The sequence below is a fragment of the Peromyscus leucopus genome, chromosome 8b (assembly GCF_004664715.2).
Source record: "Peromyscus leucopus breed LL Stock chromosome 8b, UCI_PerLeu_2.1, whole genome shotgun sequence".
In the NCBI taxonomy this organism is placed as follows: Eukaryota; Metazoa; Chordata; class Mammalia; order Rodentia; family Cricetidae; genus Peromyscus; species Peromyscus leucopus.
The window spans coordinates 8,611,623-8,634,475 of record NC_051086.1 but is presented as its reverse complement, the minus strand read 5'-3'; the positions used below and the strand labels follow the sequence as shown (position 1 = coordinate 8,634,475).

The window sequence follows — 22,853 nt, the reverse complement described above, 5'->3', positions numbered from 1 at the left end:
GCTCCAATCCCGTAGTGCCCCTCCCTGTAAGCCTTGGTTCCTTGGCCCTGCTGTGATGCAGTGTGGGCGGGGTAGGAGACCTGGAACTGTGGCTCAGGTCAGTAATGCCCAGGAATGCCCATCATCTGATGAATCTGTGTTTGCAAGGCTGTGTCCAACAGGACCAAAGAAGGCCCTGGGTGGGACGGATGGTCACTTAGGGTGGGCCTCCCAAATAGAACCCAACATGGGCACAGCCCTTTCTAACTGCATCCTGATGATCTGGGGATACTGGTTCAGGAGGGGTCGGTAAACTTCCTTCCCTGAGGAAGACGTGAACAAGGTCCAGTTCTTCCTCCTAAGGTCCCAACAAATCAAAGTATGATTCTACCATAGTTCCCCCAGAGCAACCGGTAAGCTTCCTGGCTTGCTAACAGCACGGGTACCCACCCATGCAGAAAGGTGAACAGATGGCCCTAAAGATCCGCCTGGATGATGGCTCTCCCGTAGCTCTTGACTGACAGCAAGTTGGGCTGGGAGGGAAGGGTGGTGTCCTGTGGGCAGAGTCCTGGGTGGAGGATTTCTGACATCCTCCCCAGGCTGCAGAAGAAGCCTCCATCCAAGTTTTTGGGGGTGCCCCTAGTGTACAATGAGCGTGGCTTTCTATCTTCCATCTCCCCTAACGGCTCCTGTCCTCCAGGAAAGAGCTGGAAGCCTGCACTTTTGGAGTTCAGCTTGAGTAATGGAGGCTCTATGAAACTTCCCAGCTGAAGAAGGCAGCTGAAATCATCAACCTCCCCAAGGACAACAAGAGGCTGTCTGCCAAGGTGGGCTCAGACACTCCCCTGCAGAGACTGGAGGCCCCTGAGCAGCTGTCTGAGGACATCCGCTCTGCTTCTACCCCAGCCGCCTCCCTGGGAGTCTTCCAGGGGAGGATGTGCTCAGTGATGGGCTGGAGGGACCTCAGGGTCAGAAGTAAGGGAAGGGGACATGGTGGGCTGAAGTTAGGAAAGACAGCCACGTTAGATGAACGGCTTTGATGGAGATCCCCCAATGGTGGGGTTTCCAGGACCCTCTGTAGCAGCAGGGCTGGGTCCGATGGCTGCCGAGAAATGTGTTCTCTGCAGCTCTGTTCGGAGGCAGAGTAAGTGTGGATGCTGGGTGGTGCCATTGGGAGGCTCCAGGGAATCCAGCCTTGCCCCTCCCTGTCCCTGGTGCTACTGCTGATAAAGCTCAGTGAAATAAGTCAGGTACAAAATGACAAGAAATGGGGCTGGAGAAGTGCCTTAGTAGGGAAGAGCACTTGCTGCTCTTGAGGAGATCTGAGTTCGGTTCCCAACACCCATGTGGCAGCTCACAATCTTTTGGTTTTTTTTATTTATTTGTTTATTTTTTATTGTGTATGTGTGTGTTTTAGTTTTAGAAATAGGGTTTCTCTCTGTAACAGTCCTGGCTGTCCTGAAACTCACTTTGTAGACCAGGCTGGCCTCAAACTCACAGAGATCCGCCTAACTCTGCCTCCTGAGTGCTGGGATCAAAGGCGTGTGCCACTACTGCTGAGCTAGCTCACAACCATTTTTAATTCCATTTCCAGGGGATTTGACAACCTCTTTTGGTCTCTTTAAGCACTGCACTCAAGCAACAGGCACAAGCAATACATATAATTAACTTTTGTTTGTTTCTTTAGTTTTTTTTTTTTTTTTTTGAGACAGAATCTCATTTTGTAGTCCTGGAACTCATTATATAGACCAAACTGGCTTTGAACTCTGCCTGCTTCAGCTTCCTGAGCGCTGGGATTAAAGATGTGCATCACTGTGCCCAACAAGAATAAAATAAAGCTTAAAAAAATGACAAACAAAAACAACAAACCCCATACGATTTCAGTAACAAGGTCTCTAGAGAAACCGAAGTCATAGACAAAAGAGGAATGGCCCGCCCTGAGTGTCAAATCCCCCAGATGAAAAGCGACAGAGCCGGAGGACCGTGGTGCTGGCTCTGGCTGTCCCCAGGCAGATGTTTAGGACCCTGTCCCGGGGTCACAGGCTCCCACGCCTGACTGGAAGTCAGGATGCTCTGCTGAACATGAACCAGCTTCTCCCATGGCTGCTGAAGCACTGTTTGAATCTTTCCATTACCGAATGGACTGCTGTTTGTCCATCTGGCTGCTTTTAAAAAGACTGACTCAAAACAAAACAAAACAAAAACCTGAATCTGCCCTGTATTAGTTCAAGGTTTTGTCTGTGCATAAAGTCAATATAAATGTTTGCATACAGGTGCTTGTTCGAGCTTCCGCTCCCCTTGAGTGAAAGTCTAGCTTGAGTTCATCCCCACTGGCCACTAGAATCGTCTGGGTTTTTTTTTTTTTTTTTTTTTTTTTTTTTGTGTGTGTGTGTGTGCTTTAAATTACATTTATCTATCTATCTATCTATCTATCTATCTATCTATCTATCTTTCTTTCTATCTATCTATCTATCTATCTATCTATCTATCTATCTATCTATCTATCTATAGTGTTTTCTTTCTTCCTTTCTTTCCTTATCTTTTATTTTACTTTATTTTTTGATCTGGACTCTTCAAGTCTTCATTTTACCCTAGGCTGGCCTTGAACTTGCACAGCTCTCCTGCCTCAGCTTTCTGAGTGCTGGGATTATAGTCATGAGCTACTATATCTGGCTGGTTTTCCATTTTCTTTTTTTTTTTTGTTTTTTGAGACAGGGTTTCTCTGTGTAGCTTTGCGCCTTTCCTGGAACTCGCTTTGGAGACCAGGCTGGCCTCAAACTCACAGATCCGCCTGCCTCTGCCTCCCGAGTGCTGGGACTAAAGGCGTGAGCCACCACCGCCCGGCAAAGTGGTACATGCTTTTTTGTTTTGTTTTGTTTTTTGTTTTTTGTTTTTCCAGACAGGGTTTCTCTGTGTAGCTTTGTGCCTTTCCTGGAACTCACTCTGTAGCCCAGGCTGCCCTCGAACTCACAGAGATCCACCTGCCTCTACCTCCCAAGTGCTGGGATTAAAGGCGTGCGCCACCACGGCCCGGCTGGTTTTCCATTTTCTTGAGATTTTCTGATGAGAGTAAGATTTTGAGTGTGATGAAATCTAATTCACTAAAACTTTAAGAAAGCATCTCTGGTTGAGACCTGCGTTAGATATCTTCTTTCTGTTGTTTGAGACTGAGCTGGAGTTTATCATAGATAAAAGTCTTATCATAGATTTAAGCAGGGGCATTGGGGGAGAAGGAGAAAGAGGTGCTTAGGAAGAGGGAGGCATGCAGGCAGGAGAGGGCTCCGGCTTCTCCAGAGAGAGCAAACTCTCACCCTTTTTTCCTTGGACAGCAGCAGATCCCTGGACTTATTTTTATACAGTCAATATTTTTTTTTTAGGCACTGGGACTTGAGTCTAGGGCCTCAAGCACATTAGGCAAACACTCTCCCACCGGGGGACATCCAGCCTGATATTTGTATTCTGGCTGTTTACAGTGGTTCCCTCTGTGTTTATTGGAATAATTGGTGTACTCACACAGGTTCCTCTCGTCTTAATGTTCCTTCCTATCCTCCAGTCATTTCCTATGCTTACTCTCTCCCTTTTGAAACCTTCCTTCTAGATCTCTATCTATGTGTTTCCTACTCAGATAACACATTTATCAACCTTCGCAGCTTCTCTTCACTCTTATTCTCTGGAATCCATCACAGATAGCATCGCAACTGTTAATTCTGCGTCACTGTGGATACACTTGCTGCTTTTAGCGAGTGTTATCTGCTAACGATGCAGTAGCCTTTGCTGTGACAGACATTTGCTCTCCTTTGCTGGCTCTTTCTGCAACTGTCTTTCCCTTTGCTACTGATGTTTGTCTCAACTGTTTCGAAACCTGTCACAGGTCTCACAAGTCCTGTGCCTGAGAACACAGTCACACTGCGTCACCCTTTGCTCAAAGGAATGTTCCAGGTTCTAAGATGCTCTACTCATAGGTTAAAGTATTACTTTGTGGTCAGTCTGCATCCACTATTGCAGTTGAAAAATTCCAAGAACCGGGAATTTTTGCCCATCCAAACAATCGGTGCTGTTCTCCAAATATGAAGTTAGGAGAGCTATGGTGGTCACATCTGTAATCCCTACCCTTGGGAGACTGAGACAGGGTGGTTGAGAGTTCAAGGGTAGCCTGGTTTCATAGCGAGCTGTGATCTTCAAAAGTAAATGAATAAATAGACAGGCTCCAGACCTTGCCTGCTCTCTCTGGCCACTGCAGCCCTGTGGTCTCTTGACATTAGCCTGGCCTTGGACTTCAGTCAGCCAGAAGCCATCCCCGAGACAGGACTCAGCTAGGAGCAGGGTGTTTGGGAAGAAGCAGAGAAGGAACAGTAGGATGTGTGCTTCCAAGGAGGTCCCTGAAGCTGGTTGGCAGAGGGCTGGGGAAGCCAGCAGCATGTGCTCTGGAGTCCCCATCCTGAGGGACAAGGACTGAGCATTTATCCTCCAGCTGCTCCTGTGGATCTCTGGAGCTAAAGAGAGTCCTGTTGCACTTTAGTTGGCAGCAGAGCCAGCAGAGCTAGGTGCTAGGCCTGGACGTAGAACTCAGCCACACCTGAAGGTGAAGGTGGAGAGATCGCTGCTGGACCAGCTCGGCTGACAAAGGCACTTACTGCCCAGCTCCGACAACCTGAGTTTTATACCTGGAACCCATGGAAACGGGGAGGTGGGGATCCAATATCTAATCTCCAAACAGGCCGTGGCACACGTGAGTCTGCACTCACACACATACTCACACCGTACATACATGCACACAGTTACAATAGTAAATGAGTAAGCCTGACTGCATTTGACACAGGGGCTCTCAGTTGGTTCCTGTGGTGTCAACGGGATTTTTCTTTTTTGGCAAGGTGTGTGTGGGAAGCAGGAATGTGAGCTCCACAGGGAGGCTGCACTGAAATGACTGGGGTCTCTGAGTCCACTTTAGGGCTAAGGCTCCGGGGAGTGTGAGTTCTATGGCAGGATCCTCCACCTGATATGTGGATTATTGAAAAACGGGCATGTGCCAGCATGTACCTTAAACGAAAGTGCCCATTTATGTTTGTGGTGGCAAGAATCTAGAAAGAACCTCCACCCTCCTTGGTTAGAATGGGCAAGTCCCTGCCTCCACCTGCCCCTCTTTTCTTCCTTTCTTGTGTGTATTTTGTTTTTCATTCTTGAAAGATTCGTTTATCTTGACATGTGAATGTTCTCCTACATATATGTATGTACATCATGTGCATGCCTGGTATCATGAAGATGGAGACCAAAGAGGGCATCAGATGGCCTAGAACTGCAGTTACAGATGATTGTGAGCCACCATGTGGGTGCTGGGAACTAATCGTGTGTCCTCTGTAAGAGCAAAACGTGCTCTTAGCAGCTGAGCTATCTCTTCACCATGCCAGTGGCCACGTCGGAGGAGCAGCCAGTGGTACCTGAGCTTCAGGAGTTCAGTCACCAGAACACAAGGCAGTGAGGGGTGAGTCTCAGGCCAGGCCCGAGGGCTTCTGCCACAGAATGTCTCTTGCTGCTGCTGTGTCCTTACATGTTTGCCGCTGCCATTTTTCTCTGGTGTCTGGCATGGTGTGAGTGGGTGTAGGAGGATCCCCACTGCTTTTATTGTAGTGTGATTTTCTCATGGAAATATACTGTTCTACTGGGCATTTTACCTGTGGGTTATTATTATTATTATTATTATTATTATTATTATTATTGGTTTTTTGAGACAGGGTTTCTCTGTGTAGCTTTGTGCCTTTCCTGGAACTAACTTGGTAGCCCAGGCTGGCATCGAACTCACAGAGATCCGCCTGGTTCTGCCTCCCGAGTGCTGGGATTAAAGGCATGCGCCACCACTGCCCGGCCTACCTGTAGATTATTATGAAGATGATTCCCTCTTAAGCTGTACTGTTTAATTGAAGTAATGATTTTATACAATAATAGTGTTAGTTTAAATAGAATTTTGATAATTAGAGATTTCTAACAAATATAGTAAGAGATAATGAAAGAGGTTCGTTTAGTAGGAAAATTAATACAGGTCAAGGTAGGATATAATGTTGCCCCCACCCCCTGATAAAGCAGGAGCTGCAGAGGATAAGATAATAGAAGCAGGAACACAAAAGTGTCATGCAGCTAGGACTCATGAGTTTCTCTTGGGGAGTCGTATAGACTGTGGTTTAGGTTAATGATTAAGGGAAACGTTCAAGTCCCAGGAGTTAGGCTAGCTCAGGTTCTTTTAATCTTGATGTTAGGAAATGTATTTGGTGTGCATCATAGCTAAAACAAAGATTAAATAATGCCTTCATGTAACTAAAAACAAAGAATTGGATGGTTAGTTAAGATAATTGGACAAGACTCTAAAATATGGAAAGAGAACTAGTAACCTGTTTTTCTGGTATTTATTAAAAACTACTGCCTATGTAGGTGGTTATGGCTGAAAGGCTCCTGACCTATGAGACGCCTAAAAGATAAATATTTATCTTTTGTATGTGGTTCTTGGGGACAATTTGTTTTTCATCTCTAATGTAAGGAAAATGAGAAACACTTTTTTTAAAACTTGTATTCATTGTAATCACTCACTTAAAATAGAGTGTAATGATATTGTAATTTTTATACTGCTTGAAAGATTTTGCTGGGGTATATAAACTGGAAGGGAAAAACTAAAGACACAGGGGAAGGCAGACATCAGGGTAGAAGATCAGAAAAGGAACAGAGTAGAACAAGCAACAGAAGGAATAATAAAATGAAGAACTAAGCTTTGGCCCTCAGAAAAGTCCTCGAGTGTCTGTCTGTCTGTCCAGTAGTTCACCGGCTCTGCATCTCCTCTTCAGTGTCTCTGACCTGCTGACAGCTTGCCATTCATCAGCACCCTAGGTGAGACCCTGTGCGTGTGTGCGTGTGTGCGTGCGTGCGTGCGTGTGTTTCTCTTTTTTGCCAGCTCTAGAGGATTAAGTTTTACACCCTCAGATAGAAAGGTCAAATGAGCCGGGCGGTGGTGGCACATGCCTTTAATCCCAGTACTGGGGAGGCAGAGGCAGGCAGATCTCTGTGAGTTCGAGGCCAGCCTGGGCTACCAAGTGAGTTCCAGGAAAGGCGCAAAGCTACACAGAGAAACCCTGTCAAAAAAAAAAAAAAAAAAAAAGAAAGAAAGAAAGGTCAAATGAGTGATTAGTTCACCTACTCCGTGGTTCACCTTCAGTTCCTGATCTTCAGAAGGCTGGTCCTTTCAGCAGCATTGCCCCCTGTTCCTTTTCCCTTCTCTCCCTCTCCTCTCCTCTCCTCTCCTCTCCTCTCCTCTCCTCTCCTCTCCTCTCCTCTCCTCTCCTCTCCTCTCCTCCCTCCCTCCCTTCTCTCTCTCTCTCTCTCTCTCTCTCTCTCTCTCTCTCTCTCTCTCTCTCTTTCTTGTCATATGATACAGCTCTGGCAGGCCTGGAGGTCACTATGCAAACTCATAGAAATAAGGCTCAGCCTGATTAAAACCATGGTGGCGCACACCTTTAATCCCAGCACTCAGGAGGCAGAAGCAGGTGGATCTTTGAGTTCGAGTCCAGCCTGGTTTACAGAGTGAGTTCCAGGACAGCCCGGGCTATACAGAGAAACCCTGTCTGGGGAAAGGAAAAAAGAAAAAAGAAAAGGAAAGAAAGAAAGAAGAAAGCAATCAAGCTCTCTCAGCCTCCCAAATGCCAGGTTTATAGGCATATATCCCAATATGTAGCTTAGATAAATTCCTGTTATAATCCCTATGAAAGAAGTATGAACCATCCACATTGGCACTAGCACAAACCAGCACAGACCCTGTGTCATGGATAAATTATGAAATTTTTTATTTTATTTATTTTTAGATAGGATCTTATTATATAACCTGGCCTGACCTGGAGCTCCTTATGTAGATCAGGTTGGCCTCTAATTCATAGAGACCTGCCTGCCTCTGCTTCCCGAATGCTGAGATAAAAGTCATACATCACCATACCTGGATGAACAGTGGAGTCTTACAACCATGAGATGTTGGCTTAGTTTCTTTGACTTCACAGGTCCTGTGGCAGGCACAGATACACATGGTAGTATAGAGGGGTATTCTCCCCGAGGGCTATGGTCAGTGCTTTACTGTCCAAGGTCCAATACAAAGATTGACTGCCTTGGGTGGGAGATGGCTCTGCATCCATCAGGGGTGATGCGGTCCTCCGGGAATATGAAGTTCAGCATCATTATCTATGGTCACAGTGATTTGTATGACAGGGTACAGACCTAATCTGGCTACAGCATTGAGGAGTGTCCCTGGAGGAAAGCTTGTGCTTCCATGTGACTTCAGTGGTCAGAAACAGGGACCAGGGTCACCTGCCAACACATGGGAAGATGTTCTGGAAGGTCTGGCTAATATATGGCACCCATCTTTCTCCTAGCCGATCTCTAATATTCCCCATATGGCACTTGGCTATCCAGCAGGGTAAGTGGCGTTCCTGGTTCAGCAGTGATGCAAACTGGACCTGTGGTCCAAGACAGAATTTGGTAACTGCTCACTGTTGCTCTTGTCCAATTTCCTGTTGCAACCCTGAGTATGGGGCAGAGGTAAGCTTTGGTTAGGCCCTGAGGTCTTCAAGACGGAATCCAGGTGGGTGTGGAGGCACATGCCTATAATCCCAGCACCCAGGAAGCAGAGGCAGGAGGATTCCGTAGGACTGAGACTAGCCTGGTCAACATAGTCAATTTCAGGCCAGACCAAGCTATAGAGTGAGATTGTGGGTTCTTTGTTTGTTTGTTTGTTTTTGGCTTTTCAAGACAGGGTTTCTCTGCATAGCCCTGGCTGTCCTGGAACTCACTCTGCAAACCAGGTTGGCCTCGAACTCAGAGATTCCCCTGCCTCTGTCTCCTGAGTGCTAGGATTAAAGGTGTGTGCCACTTCCGCCTGGCTGAGGAGTTTCACTCTTGACCAGGAACTGCATGGGAATCTCAGAGATCGAGAGAAAGGAGAGAAAAACATTTAAAAAACAAGTCTCAAGTGCCAGGGCATGGTGGCACATTGTTTGGGAGGCTGAGGCAGGAGGTTGACCTAGATTCCAAGGCCAGTGTGGGTTACACAGCAAGGCCCTCTCTCAGAAATGAACAAACACACCTCCCAAGAACTCACTTGGTAGCCCAGGCTGGCCTCGAACTCACAGGGATTAAAGGCGTGCGCCACCACCGCCCGGCAATCTGAGTCCTTTTTGAGAGCGCTTGCTCATTATAGGCCCTCTTCTCTAAGTGCTTCCATGCCTTCGTGATGCCAAGGACCAACAGGGCCTGCCCACCCAGCTTGGGGGACCAAGAAAGGACCTAGACAATGGCTCACACTGGAAATTTTTTCATTTATTTATTTATTCATTCATTCATTCATTCATTCATTCATTTATTATCAGCTTGATACAGTACAAATTCTTATCCTAGTAGTGAAATGTTTCATTGAAGCTTGCCCAGTAATTGAGTAAAACCAAAACTTATTATAAGCCACAGTTATCCTAGGGTACCCCGCTGCTGTATAGCCTCCCTGGTTCTGTGGGTTGCAGTCTGATTATTCTTTGCTTTATATCTAGTATCCACTTATGAGTGAGTACATACTCACACTGGAAATTTATTCCTTTAGCCACCAACACTGGGTGCCAAGATAGAGCTGTGAGCAGAGCTGACTACCCCTGGGGTCCTAGGCCTACAGACATCACCTTCTCTCCATGTTCTCATGCTGAGGTACCTCTTCCTGATGTGACCTCATCAGGACCCTGATCAGTCAGTCTGAGTCTACCCTAAAGAACTCACTTCCCCTTCATCATCAATAGGAGACCCTCTTCTCCAAATTTGGTCATGGTATGAAGTCCTGGTAGATTTGGGGGCAGAGTTTAACCCACAGCAAGGGTCGCCCTCCTCACTGAACACACAGAGCCCCTCAATTCCTATAGATAGCATCAGGACACACGCTGCTCTTGGCTCCCGCATCAGGATGCCACCTCTCATGTCACCTGGCCTGCCTCAGCGCCCACACACTCAGATGTCTAAGCCTCAGATGTTTCTGATAGCATCATCAGGCCGTCTTTAGCCAGCACAGAAAAGGTTGCAGGAGTGAGGAAACAAGGATGACTCTCCCCGGGGACCATCTCCTGCTTGTGGCTCCATAGACGTATCGTGGCCTTGAAGAAGTCTTGGAGTCCAAGGGCCCTAACAGAGGAGGCAGAGAGGCTCAGGGGATGCCTATCATGATTTGAGAGCATAGGCCTGAATTCCTTCTGACTTTGTGGGTTTTCCCTAAGGTCTTGGTAAAGAAGGGCTTCTCTGCATCTTCTCCAAGCCTGGATATTCTCATGAACTGGTTCAGCCACTGGCAAGGACCCAGCTGTTCTGGGAGCCAGAGACACTAGAAGTCTGTAGTGTTTAGGATCTTTTTTTTCCAAGACAGGGTTTTTCTGTGTAGTTTTTGTGCCTGTCCTGGAACTGGCTTTGTGGACCAGGCTGGCCTCGAACTCACAGAGATCCTCCTGCTTCTGCCTCTCGTGTGCTGGGATTAAAGGCTGCGCCACCACCACTTGGTGTGTTTAGGATCTTACAGCAGTGGGCAACTGGGGTATGGACCTCCATGCCTGGCTAGGAGACCCCCAGAAAGTAACAGCAACAGCTTGGCCTCTTTCTTCCATACTTCCATATGCATGTCACCACAGGGGGTGGCCATGTCCCCTTGGACCCAGCTTTGTGCTCTGACCTAACAATTCTGCCATGCTTGGAGGACTCCCCCATGTCCGTCAGAATGCTCCTGTAAGAACTTTGAGCGTGCAGCTCATATACTGGGGTGTCATCAGCTCCCGGTGCCAGGCTTCTGTGGGTGGAGGGGTGATGGATGACTCTAGCTAAGGACAGAAAGAGATCACGTCAGAGTCTCTCCATCTCGTTTTTGTCTTTTCAAATATCCAGTCTGCAGTCTGACCCACCTACTCCAGGGCATGCTGTCAAGCTTGGCATACCCCCACAGCCCACCTTGCCTGCCCCGGAGGTGGTGAACTTGCACTGACGGTCACTTCATATCAGCCCCAATGAAAGACATGTGTGGCCACAACATGCGCCGCTGGAGTACAGATGTTGCATTCTATGCCCACATCCTGTGGAAGAAAGATAAATGGGGCCCTGGGGAGCCTCAAGGGAAGACAGAGAGTAGAGCATAGCTTGACTATCTATTAGCACCTCTGCCCTCAGGTCTCCTGGCTGCAGAAGCTGATGTTTGGGATCAAAGATCTCTGTGGTTCTGGGATGCTGTGGCTGCTGTTCCTCACCCTCCTCTGTCTGGGGAGCGCAATGCCTGTTACTCCTGGTGAGTCCTAACCCGAGCCCTTATGCTGTCCCAGGCTCCGATTCCTGCTCCAGATCCTCTGGGGTTATGTCAGACTGTCAGTGTGCCAGGAATCTCACCGACTCCTGAGCCTTGGAAACCTCTGCCTGGTGTCTGACCCCCCTCCTTGCTTCCTCAGACCTAGGCTCAGGACGGGAGTTGGTAGGCATCGTCGGGGGCTGCCCTGTCTCAGCCAGCCGGTTCCCATGGCAGGTCAGCCTGAGGTTCTACAACATAAAGTACAGTAAATGGGAACACATCTGTGGGGGTTCCCTCATCCACCCCCAGTGGGTGCTGACTGCTGCCCACTGCGTACAGCCGTGAGTAGGGTCGTCTATTCCCTTGGCTTTGAGCAGATGGATGTTGGGAGGTGGGTGGTGCTTTGTGGGCAGGGTTCCTGGTGGGAGGTAGGATTTCTGGGACCCTCCTGATCCCTGTGTATGTTCTGAGATTCATTTCCCTAGCCTTCAGCCTCTCTGAGGGGTTCATTGTCCTGTCTCTCAGGAAAGAACTGGAAGCTTGTGGCTTTAGGGTCCAAGTTGGACAACTGAGGCTCTATGAAAATGACCGGCTGACAAAAGTGGCCAGGATCATCCGCCACCCCAAGTTCAGTGAGAGGCTGTCTGCCAAAGGGGGTGCAGACATTGCTCTGCTGAAACTGGACACCCCAGTCATGCTGTCTGAACATGTCCGCCCTGTCTCCCTCCCTGCTGCTTCCCAGAGGGTCTCCCCAAGGAAGACCTGCTGGGTGGCTGGCTGGGGTGTCATCGAGAACTCCAGTGGGTACCGGGAAGACCTCATGGCCATTGTCAGCACTGGTGGGGAGAGGCAGAGCCCCCAGCTTTGGTTCTCACTGGCTTCTCCCCACAGTGCCGCTGCCCCCACCCTATCACCTGAGGGAAGTCACAGTCCCCATTGTGAGAAACAGTGATTGTGAGCGCAAGTACCACACCAATTCTTCCTGGAACAGCAACATCAGGATGATCAAAGATGACATGCTTTGTGCTGGGATGAAGGGCCACGACTCCTGCCAGGTGATGGCCTGACTATTCTCTCTCCTCTGTCTCTTCCTGACCCAGCACACTGGGGCCCACCCACCCTGGCATGATGGGATGCCTGGAGTGCTGACTCTTGCCTTTTCCCACAGAGTGACTCCGGGGGCCCCTTGGTATGCAGGTGGAACTGCTCCTGGGTCCAGGTGGGTGTGGTCAGCTGGGGCAGAGGCTGTGGACTTCCTGACTTCCCTGGTGTATACACCCGAGTGATGAGCTATGTGTCCTGGATTCATCGCTATATTCCCAAGTTCCCAGAACCCTCAGTGGAGCCAGATGGGATTAATACAACGGAAAAGACCCTAACAACTCTTGTCGACCCCCTCACTCCTCCTGCTGATCCAGCCTTACCCTGTTAAACCTCCCTATCCCATGGTAGTGGAACTCTCTGTGTTCCTGGTCTAGAGTCTTTGGTGTCCCTTAACTCTGGGAGGGAGGGGCTAAAGCCACATCTCTCAGAAGTAGCTGGGCAGCCCATATCTCCTCCTTACCCTGTTTCCCATTAAATGGTGGATTGTCTAAATGATGTCTGTTTGAATTTTGAGCTTGGCACTAAGGGTGGGACCTGAGCTGGTAGAGCGGGGCGTCCCCCATTAGTGTTTCCTAGAGAAGGTGTTCGCAGTCACCAAACTAGTCCACACTATTTTGTGAGTCCAGACCTCCCAAGGTGGGTGGTCCGGGGCTGTTCCCACTTGCCTATTCAGGCTCCATGAATCGTAGGCAGAACTCAGATCTGGGAGACTCCCCAACACTTCATCCTCATTTGGTGGTGGCAAATGCCCCTTTTTGAGCTCCTGTGGGCCAAATTCTAAAGAATTGAGCCCTGCTTTCCTCTCTTCCTTCCTTCCTTCCTTTCTTCCTCTCTTGCATGTTTGCTGTGCTTTATGAGCATGTGTGCATGTTCACATGTATGTGTGTGCATGTCCATGTGGAAGCCAGAGGTCGACATTAGGTACCTTCCTCGAGCACTGTCTGCTTTATTTACTGATGCAGGGCCTCTGGCTAAACCCAGAGCTTGCCCATTCAGCTGGTTTAGCTAGCTCACCTGCCCCAGGAACCGCCTCTGTCTCTTGAGTCGGGGGGGGGGATTTTAACTGGACTGCCACATCCACCTGGGTTTCCTATGGGTTCTGGGGATCTGAACTCCAGTTCTCAAGCTTGTACAAGTACTTTAGCCACTGAGCCATATCCCTGGCCCATTTTGTTTTTTGAGAGAGGGTCACAAGTGTCTCCGACCAGCCTGGAATTTATAAAATAGCTGAAGATGACCTTGAACTTCTGATCCCCCCGTTCCCACCTCCCAAGTGTTGGAGTTACAGGTATGCACCAACAGATTCCATTATGTGGTCCTGGGGATCAAACCCAGGGCTTAGTGAATGCTAGGTAAGCACCCTACCAACTGCGCTACAGCTGTATCTCTCTTATTTCTACCCATGATGCTTTGAAATCTTCTGCAGGCACCTTGAAACCGTTATGCCTGCATCTCATCCCAGCTGGATGTCATGAGAAGAGGCAGGTTCTTCTGGGGCCCGCAAATGTGTCTGTCATCCAGTGCCTAGGAAAGACCCCCTCTTACCACTGCTGGTGGCCGAGCCCTGAATCTCGAAGTTCTAGCCTCTATCTGAGAAACATTAGGAGATGACTATAACAGGGACCCCAGAAAGCTTACTCACCCATCTAACATGTGAAAGTACAGGGGGAAGGTGCAGCCTGTGATCCAGTAGGTGGGTCCTCCCCAAAGTTGACCTGTGGACACCTAACGGATTGAAAGTCCTGGTGTGTGTAAGCTGCCATATCCACAGTGCCGGGTGGAGCAGCCCCAGGGCACCGACCCACTGGGCAGTTAGGTAGTCTCTAAGCAACAAGTTGAATCAGGGAGTCATCCGGCTTCTTGGGATGGGTAGGCACCAAGTAGGAAGGAGTTCTCTATTAGGTGAGTAAGTGAAGCTGGCCACGAAGGACCACGTGGACTGGTCTCCACAGAGAGTGGGCTGGTGGCTCCTAGGGGTTAGGAAGGGAGCCAGGACAGGAGACGAGAGCTAAAAGGCACAAATGTCTTTTCAGGGTGAGGAAAATGCTAGAACATGGAGTATGGGAATAGGCTTGCACCCCCAGGCATGGGCTGAAACCCACATAACTACACTTTTCGTGATTTGCTTTTGAGACAGGGTCTCATTCTGTAGCCCAGGCTAGCCTTGAACTCTAATCAATCCTCCTGCCTTAGGCTCCCAAGTGTTAGGACTGCAGGCATGCACTATCACGATGAGTAGGACTATACTCCTTCAGTGGGTGAATTGTATGGTGTATAAACTACATCTCAGTAAAGCTGTCAAAAATAATAAACTGAAAAAATTCCCTTTTTTTTTTTGAGACAGGGTCTCACCATGTAGTTTTGGCTGGCCTAGAACTCACTATATAGACCAGGCTGATCTCAGACTTACAGAGATCTGCATGCCTTTGTCTCCCAAGTGCCAGGATTAAAGACATGTACCTACCATCCTATCAAGGCTGGCATGTTTGGTTGACATCACTGGGAGGCTTGCTCTTCTTTTTTTTTTCTTCTTTTTTTTTGGTTTTTCAAGACAGGGTTTCTCTGTGTAGCTTTGGAGCCTGTCCTGTAACTTGCTCTGTAGACCAGGCTGGACTTGAACTCACAGAGATCCGCCTGGCTCTGCCTTTCTAGTGCTGGTATTAAAGGTGTGCGCCACCACCACCCGGCTTAAGGCCTGCTCTTTTCTGAAGGGAAATGGAGGAGCAGTGAATCTGGGGATGGGGGCCTGGAGGAGGGGAGAGAGGGGAGACTGTGGTTGAGATGTCTTATATGAGAGAAAAATAAAGAAAAAAAAAGTGTACCACCATGCCCGGCCATTATCTTTTTATTATTTCGAGAGAGAGAGAGAGAGAGAGAGAGAGAGAGAGAGAGAGAGAGAGAGAGAGAGAGAGAGAGAGTGTGTGTGTGTGTTCATGTATGTGCACACATAGGTCAGAGGACGACTTAGAGGACTTTCTTCTCTCCTTCCATCTTGAGGATTCTAGGAATTGAACTCAGGTCTTCAGGATTGGTAGTGAGCGCCTTTACCCATCTAGCCTTCATGTTGACCCCAAATAAACTTTTTTAAAAGCCTCGAGTTTATTTTTCTGTAAACTGTAAAATCAGACGCAAGTCACTAGAACAGCTTCTGGGACACCCGTGTCCCCACAAAGCATGGTGGATGGGGGAGCTCCTGGGCACCCCTCCAGCACAGTGGGCTCTGGGGAGGGTGGGGCTTCCCAAGGCTACACTGAGCGATAGCTGAACTTGAAGAATGGCCCTTTGGGGGTCCTGATAGGTGGGGCGCTCAGGTTTCGCCAGGGTCACATGAAATGACTCAGCAAATAGAAAGTGTTGGTGTTTTTTAAAGGCACTGATTGTGCCTTGAGGTGGCTATAGGATTTACTGCCTGAGACCACCACAGACACAGGAAGAGAGTCATCTTTCCCATCAGCTCAGTAGGGACCTAGCCCGTTCAGAATCCTGGAACTGCCTGAGCCTGTGACCTTACTTCCTTTGTTGGGGGAAGCCTCACTCCTTAAACTCCTGAAAATCCCTCAGGCCTCACCAGTTGGTGGCGCTTGGGCCCTGGGCTGACTGTCCAGGAGTCTAGGAAGCCTTCCAGATAGAGCTGGGTGTGACAGCGTCACATAGAGAATGAAGCCGTTCCCCTCCAGTGCTGAGTGCCAGGCCTTACCTGCACTGGTGACCTGACCCTTCCCTCCTGAGGACAACTGTGTCCATGCCCTCCCCTGACTACTGACCCCTCACAGACATGGAACCCAGTCCTTGACCCCAGGCCTGTGCTGACTTTGGGTAGGATAACAGGGTGACCACCATACAGGCTGGCTCATTTCGTTCTGGCAAGGGCTTCCTGGGCCCTAAGACTTTTCCTTGTTCTGCTTCTTGCACCCTAGCCCAGGAAGGTGTCCACAGCAGGTTGGCCAGAGGAGGCACAACAAAGAACACGATCAGTGGGAACACTAATTTAGGTGCCCCGTGGTCACCCACATTGGTGCCGGCTGCTGCTTATACAGAGCTCTGAGCAACTCACCCAACCACCCTCTTAGTGAGGAGAAAGCAGAGGAGCTGGGCAGTGGAGGCCAGCACCCAGTGGTGGGGCTGGAGACCTGCCCTAAGGTCTGCTGCCAACATCAGGGTGTTGGTACCCTGTTCTTCCCCAGCCACAGGCGTCACGTGGTCATGCTTCCTTCAGCTGAGCGGCAGATGCAGCTGTAAGCATCTCCTACAGCTTATGCTTCCGGCTCTGGGTGGCCTGTTCTACCCACTACCTGCTACTAACTCCCACGGCCGCCTCACTGGTACCCAGAAGCCGTAGGGCTTCCAGATGTCCTCCTCAGCACCCTACCCATCCCGTTCGAGAGCTTCTGATGCTTCAGACAGCTCCTTGGCACCAGGAATAAAGAGCTGTGGTCCTGCAGCAGCTGGCCAGTGCAGGCCCAGAGCAGAGAGGAATCGTCTCTCATCCAAGTCAGGGACGATGGTAGGCTGGCCACTCACACACAGACACACACACACAGACACACACACACAGACACACAGACACACACACAGACACACACACACACACACACACACACACACACACACACACAGGGGCGGGTAACTGTCTGAGCTAACTGCTGCCTCAACATTTGACCAAGCAGCACTGGTATGTCATACTGAGCTTTTGGAGTCAGCTGTGCTGGGCTCTTGTGGAGACAGGATAGAGTGCCAGGTGGTCCTGACTAGACGCTCAGAATCTCCCTTCTTTTTCTTCCTCTTGCAAACACAGCTAGGTTACGGCCAACTGTGAGGTCCAGGAGCAGTTGTGTCCACCTTGCTAAGGATGGTGGCATTAGTTAGGCACTTTCTTCTTAAATGGTCTCATTATGTATCTCTGGCTGGCCAAATTCATAGCAAAAAGCAGAAAAAGGAGATTTATTCAATGTGGCCTTATTGGGAAGAAAGACAAAGTATATTGCACGTTTTCTTTGTAAGCATCTTATTTTAAGATGAAGGAAACTGCGTTCTTTGCTTAGGGGACAAAAAGACATCTCTGTCACAAGCCAAAGACAAAAATATTTTCAAAGTTTAGGTGCACACAGTTGCTTTGGAAAAAAAAAATAACCAAAAAACTCCAAACGAACAAACCCAAGCATCCATGACACTACATTCTCACTGCCAAGGTTACATTCTCTGACCACAGGGCAGGGTGACTCTCCTAAACACGTCATCAACAATTGTGTTTGTTTCAATATTTGTAAAGGGAAATTGCTTTCTTTCATTCCAACACATAAACATTAGCCATAAGCAGTTTGTCAACTGATTTATGCAAATCATCCTTCTGCCCCCACAGGTCCTACAACGAACCGTCTCTCTAGACATTGTCCTATCAGCTAGGAAACTTCGATCATTGGGAGAGAAACCAACGCAGCATTGGCCAGATTTAAAGAAATAGCTTGCCATGGAGTCTCAGAAGGCCAGAGCCAGAAATTGCCAAGGCTTTCTGGAGGAAGGGGGTGAACCAGAAACCTTGATGAGTTAAGTAATCAGTTCAGGACTTGAAAAATACCCCAATGGAGTCATTTATAGTGGCTCATACCTCTAATCCTAGCATTCAAGAAACTCAGGCAGGAAGGTTGTGGTGAGTTCAAGGCTAGCCTGATCTGCAGGGATCCTGCCTCAAAATAATAATGATCTTGAAGCCAATTAAACCAACCAGGTTCCTTTCCTCATGGGGACCTAGTGTGAAATGCTTGCTGCAAACAGCAGCCTCTTTGGGAATGTGTGCAGCCTGTTACCTTTATGAGTTGCCCCAAGGGACCTTGGAGACAATTTTCTGGTGGCTATTAACATCTCTGATCTCAAAGTTGTCCCCAAGCTGGGCTCCAGGCAGGTGCCATTGGGACGCCCCAGGACACAGTAGTCAGAGTTCACATTGGCCAGCTCATCACATCCATCTGTGCAGAATAAGGAATGTGTGACTGAGGTCCTGTGTAGAGCCAAGTTCAGGTTCCCTGGCCACTGGAAGGTACCTACCTCAAAGAGGTGGGGTTTTCACCAAGTTTAATGCAAATGAATTTGATGATGTCATAGCTGAGAAGTGGCTCATCTCTGATGGCTGTGGGGTGAAATATATTCCCAGTTGTGGTCTCCTGGACACGTGGCATCCATGCACTTCCTGAGGGCTTCCACTGTATTGTCCTGCATCCCACCAAATCATGTTCTGTAATAAATCTCACATCCTGTGTGAGAAAACAAACAAAGAAACAAAAAGATGGCCAGACAAGTCCTATGGTAACAAGAGAGGCCTCTGAGGTAAACCCAGGTATACATACCTGTGGCAGGTGTGCGAAGTGACATTAAAACCTGGAGAGAGCTGGAAAGATGTGAGGCCATTCGGACAAAACAAAAAAAGCTCACAAACCTCACATGACTCAAACATGAATTTCAGATGCGTTAAAACGCTCTTCTTTAGCTGGGTGGTGGCGGCGGCGGCGGCGGCGGCGGCGGCAGCAGCAGTAGCAGCGGCAGTGGCTCACGCCTTTAATCCCAGCACACAGGAGGCAGAGCCAGGCGGATCTCTGTGAGTTCGAGGTCAGCCTGGGCTACAGAGTGAGATCCAGGACAGGCTCCAAAGCTACACAGAGAAACCCTGTCTTGAAAAACAAAAACAAACAAACAAACAAAAGCGCTCTTCTTTTTCTTTTCCAAACCCTGTCTGGTGTGGAACTTGCTCCCCGCAGCACGGTGACCCTGGGACACATCTGCTAACACAGGAGCACTGCAGGGCATCCATCGGAGGGGGACCAGACCTAAGGATTCAGTTCCTAGCCCTCTGAGACTCCCTGCAGACTGTTTACATCCCCTCATGTAAGCTGAGTTTTAGGTAGGATCAAAACAACTCCAGGGCTGTGGGGAGGGCTCAGCTGTAGAGTGTTTGCTAAGGACACAAGGCGCTCAGGAAAACATAGCCCCCAAACCAGACAAATGATAGAAAACCCAAGGCTGGGCCCAGCTCTGTTCAAGTGGCCTCAGCAGTATCATTAGTCTTGGCCCTGGGGCCTGGGTGGAGGCCGCCTGTTAAGAGTGTCCCTTCCAGGCAGGCAGTGGTGGCACACGCCTTTAGTCCCAGCACTCGGGAGGCAGAGGCAGGCGGATCTCTGTGAGTTCGAGGCCAGCCTGGGCTACCAAGTGAGTTCCAGGAAAGGTGCAAAGCTACACAGAGAAACCCTGTCTCGAAAAACCAAAAAAAAAAAAAAAAAAAAAAAAAAAAAAAAAGAGTGTCCCTTCCAGCTGGATGGCAGTGGCCCGTGCCTTTAATCCCAGCACTGGGGAGGCAGAGGCAGGCAAATCTCTGTGAGTTCGAAGGCAGACTGGTCTACAGAGCAAGGTCCAGGATAGGCACCAAAACTACACAGAGAAACCTTGTCTTAAAAAACCAAAAAAAAAAAAAAAAAAAAAAAAAAAATGAGACTTAAACAATGTCTGCCCCCTCCTCAAAAGTGTGATTCCACTAAAGGTCGCCATGGGGGAACCAGTTAGTTTATTGGGCTTACTGAGAGCATGGGGGAGGGGTGATTGAAGCATGGGTAACTCCAGAGCAACTTGACTGCCAAGTCTTCACCCAGCATGGGGATGATGGTTCCACATGGGTGATGCCCTCCGCTAACCAACCTCCCTGAGTACATGGAGTATATACTCCAGACCTCCCAGATCCAGAGGGCATTTGCAATTGGAGCAGAGTTGCATTAAAATGGCTGCTCTCCTTTCATTTCTGGTGCTATGATAAAATATCCTGCCGAAGTAACTTGGGGCAGGAAGGGTTTATTTGGCTCACAACTCACATTCTGTTATTGCAGGGAAGTGGAGGCAGGAAGGAGAAGAAAAGCATGGGTAATTGTTTGATCCCTTGTTCTCAGCTAGCTTGCTCTTCTCTTATACAGTTCAGGACTCTCTCTCTCTCTCTCTGCCTAGGGAATAGTGCTACTCACAGTGGGCTGGGTCTTCCTACAGCAGTTAACAACCAAGACAGTACACACAGACATGCCCACAGGCCAACCTGAGCTAGATACTTTTTTTTGGGGGGGGGCAGGATTTCTCTGTGTAGTCTTGGCTGTCCTGGAACTCATTATGTAGACCAGGCTGGCCTCGAATTTGCAGAGATCTGCCTGCCTCTGCCTCCTGAGTGCTGGGATTAAAGGTGTGTGCCACTACAGCCCAGCTGCTAGATACTTCTTTATGACTCTCTTCTCAGGTGATTCCAGGCTATGCTACTGTGGTAGTTTGAATAAGAATAGACCCCACAGGCTCATAGATTTGAGGGCTTGGTCACCAGGGAGTGGTATGTGGGGCGTTTACCCACCAACCCCACAGCTCCCCAGAGTTTTCTTGAGTGTGAGCAGCAGGAAATATTAGATAGAAGGATTTATTGCGGAGAATCTTGCGGAGAGAAACAGATAGAAAATAAAGGATAGCCTCAAGAGGGCCTGGAACTTTTTCCAACGGGCCCCCGGCTGTCTCTGCCCCAGGATTTTTATAGAGACACCAAGGGGTGGAGCAAAAGACCTCCTCCCCCAGCACAGCCAAGTGCAGGCCATCTCAGACACCTGCACTCAGGCTCGTGGTCCTAATCATCTTCTATGTGGACCTGCTGGGTAAAGCCACGAGGAACCCGAGAACGGGTTCCCACAGTGGCACTATTTGAAAAGATTAGGTGTCACCGGGGTTGGGCTTTGAGGTTTCAAAAAGCCCATTCCTAGCCCAGAGTCTCTTGCTTCCTGTGGATCTGGATCTGGATACAGACTTCTCAACTCCTCCAGCACCGTGTCTGCCTGTGTGCCACCATGCTCTCCACCATGATGACAATGGACTAAACCTCTGAAACCATGGTCATGGTGTCTCTTCACAGTAACGGAACACTGACTAAGACAGTCACATTGACAAAACTGACCAGCACAATTCACTCCCGTCAATGTGATAGACAAATATTGTACCCATTTTGAGAAACCCCCAGAGATCACCAAGGAACCAGTTTTGATGCCAGCACATAAGGGTCCTTTTATTTTCAGGTTCAACCTGGGCCACTGCTAGGCAGATGGAGGGTAATGCGATGGCCGAGAGCCCAGGTGTAGAGAGTTTTTATAGGGAAAAACCGCAAGCTGGGAATTACATACTTCAGCAACTTGGGTTTGGGTAGAAGGAATATGGGGCAAGGTGATTTTTTTGAAATTGTTGGTCTAGACTTTGGGCGCAAAACCACATTTGAAACCATTGGGTTAGACTTTTTGGCGGGGAACTACAACCCGCTGAACAGGATTATCTGGACTGCTCAGCAGGATTATCTAGATATCTTCAAGGGCCATAAACCACAGACAGAATGTCTGCAGGAGCACACTGCTCTGCATCTGTTCGAGTTGTCCTGGCACATTCCTGAGGTCCTTTGAGGAACTGAGTACAGCAGGTAGTCTAAGATGGTGGCCCTCCCCTAAGATGAGGTCTGTATTGCCTCCACACAAACATGTCATCTAAACCATAACTTTTTATTCCTTGTCTCCAAAGTCTCATCTGTTAATAGGATATAAAATAAGTCCAACTCCAAAAAGCCCCCTAAGACTCTCCCAACTATGAGATCCTATGAAAAGTTTTAAAAAGCTATAGATTTAACTTTTCTTATCCCCAAAGGGAAGAGCTGGGGCATAAAGAAAGTCACACCAGAGCAAAACTGAAGTCCAGCAGTGTAAATCCAAATCCTGTCGTTCAATGTCTGACATCTGGGACCCACACACAATCTTCTGGGATCCAAAGGGCTCGCAGAGTCCCCCTTCTCCTGCTCTGCTGTCTTCAGCATGGAGCTTTTCTCTTAGCCAGCTCCCTCCACCCCTGCAGCACCCCCGACAGACGACAACCCAAGGTCCTGGTCTTTTCAATACTTGGAGTCTCTGCGGCAACTGAACGTCACCTTCTCCAGTGTCTTTTCAGCACCTCTTTGCAGGCATTTGAACCTGCTGCAAGGTGTCAAGCCTCAGCTGCTTTCCATGACCTCCTCAAACCTGCGTTTTTCATGCCCTCAAAACTAGTACCACCCCAACGATCCTTTACAACATCGCTAAGTTTGACCAGCTCAACATGTAGCCTGGTCCCCTTGAGCCAGCCTCCGTGGGCTGACCCCGAGGAAACACATCCCTATTGTCCCAATGACACGTGGGAATTTCTACTTCAGTGGTGCTGCGCTCTGGGACGATCACAGCTGCTTCTTCAGCCCCAGAATAACTGGCGTTCTCAGGCAGGGATCCGAAGACCGGTCTCTGCTTCCACGTTGAGGGAGTGTCAACAGGCGACAGCTGATAATAGTGATGGCCTCTGGCAATCAGCCGAGATGATCTAATGAAGATGATGGTTCCGAAGATCATGTTCTCGCACTAAAAAGGAGGCCTCGCTTTCCTTGGCC

At 48.9% G+C, this 22,853-nt stretch overlaps 1 protein-coding gene and 1 non-coding gene across 3 annotated transcripts; both read left to right on the top strand.

Annotated features, from left to right (window-relative positions):
* Positions 1-6,631: 6,631 nt before the first annotated feature.
* LOC114681228 (mastin-like) lies at positions 6,632-12,892 on the top strand. Of its 2 annotated transcripts, none has more exons than XM_028854613.2 (6): positions 6,632-6,849; positions 11,185-11,299; positions 11,457-11,637; positions 11,822-12,096; positions 12,188-12,351; positions 12,465-12,892. In XM_028854613.2, exons 2-6 carry the CDS (start codon positions 11,206-11,208, stop codon positions 12,726-12,728), a joined length of 978 nt encoding a protein of 325 aa, XP_028710446.2. In that variant the 5' UTR covers positions 6,632-6,849; positions 11,185-11,205; the 3' UTR covers positions 12,729-12,892. The 2 variants fall into 2 exon arrangements, with proteins under 2 accessions (XP_028710446.2, XP_037056782.1); XM_037200887.1 differs by having other exon boundaries at positions 11,170-11,299.
* Positions 12,893-18,102: 5,210 nt separating this feature from the next.
* On the top strand, positions 18,103-18,240 carry LOC114681264. The gene has a single exon (XR_003732879.1). It is a non-coding gene; the product is annotated as a small nucleolar RNA SNORA70 (small nucleolar RNA).
* Positions 18,241-22,853: the final 4,613 nt, after the last annotated feature.

Coding starts and splice junctions, on each gene's coding strand:
- LOC114681228 (XM_028854613.2), top strand. CDS start 11,206: ATGTTTGGGATCAAAGATCTCTGTGGTTCTGGGATGCTGTGGCTGCTG. Junction 11,300..11,456: donor CGCAATGCCTGTTACTCCTG/GTGAGTCCTAAC, acceptor TTGCTTCCTCAG/ACCTAGGCTCAGGACGGGAG. Junction 11,638..11,821: donor GCTGCCCACTGCGTACAGCC/GTGAGTAGGGTC, acceptor CCTGTCTCTCAG/GAAAGAACTGGAAGCTTGTG.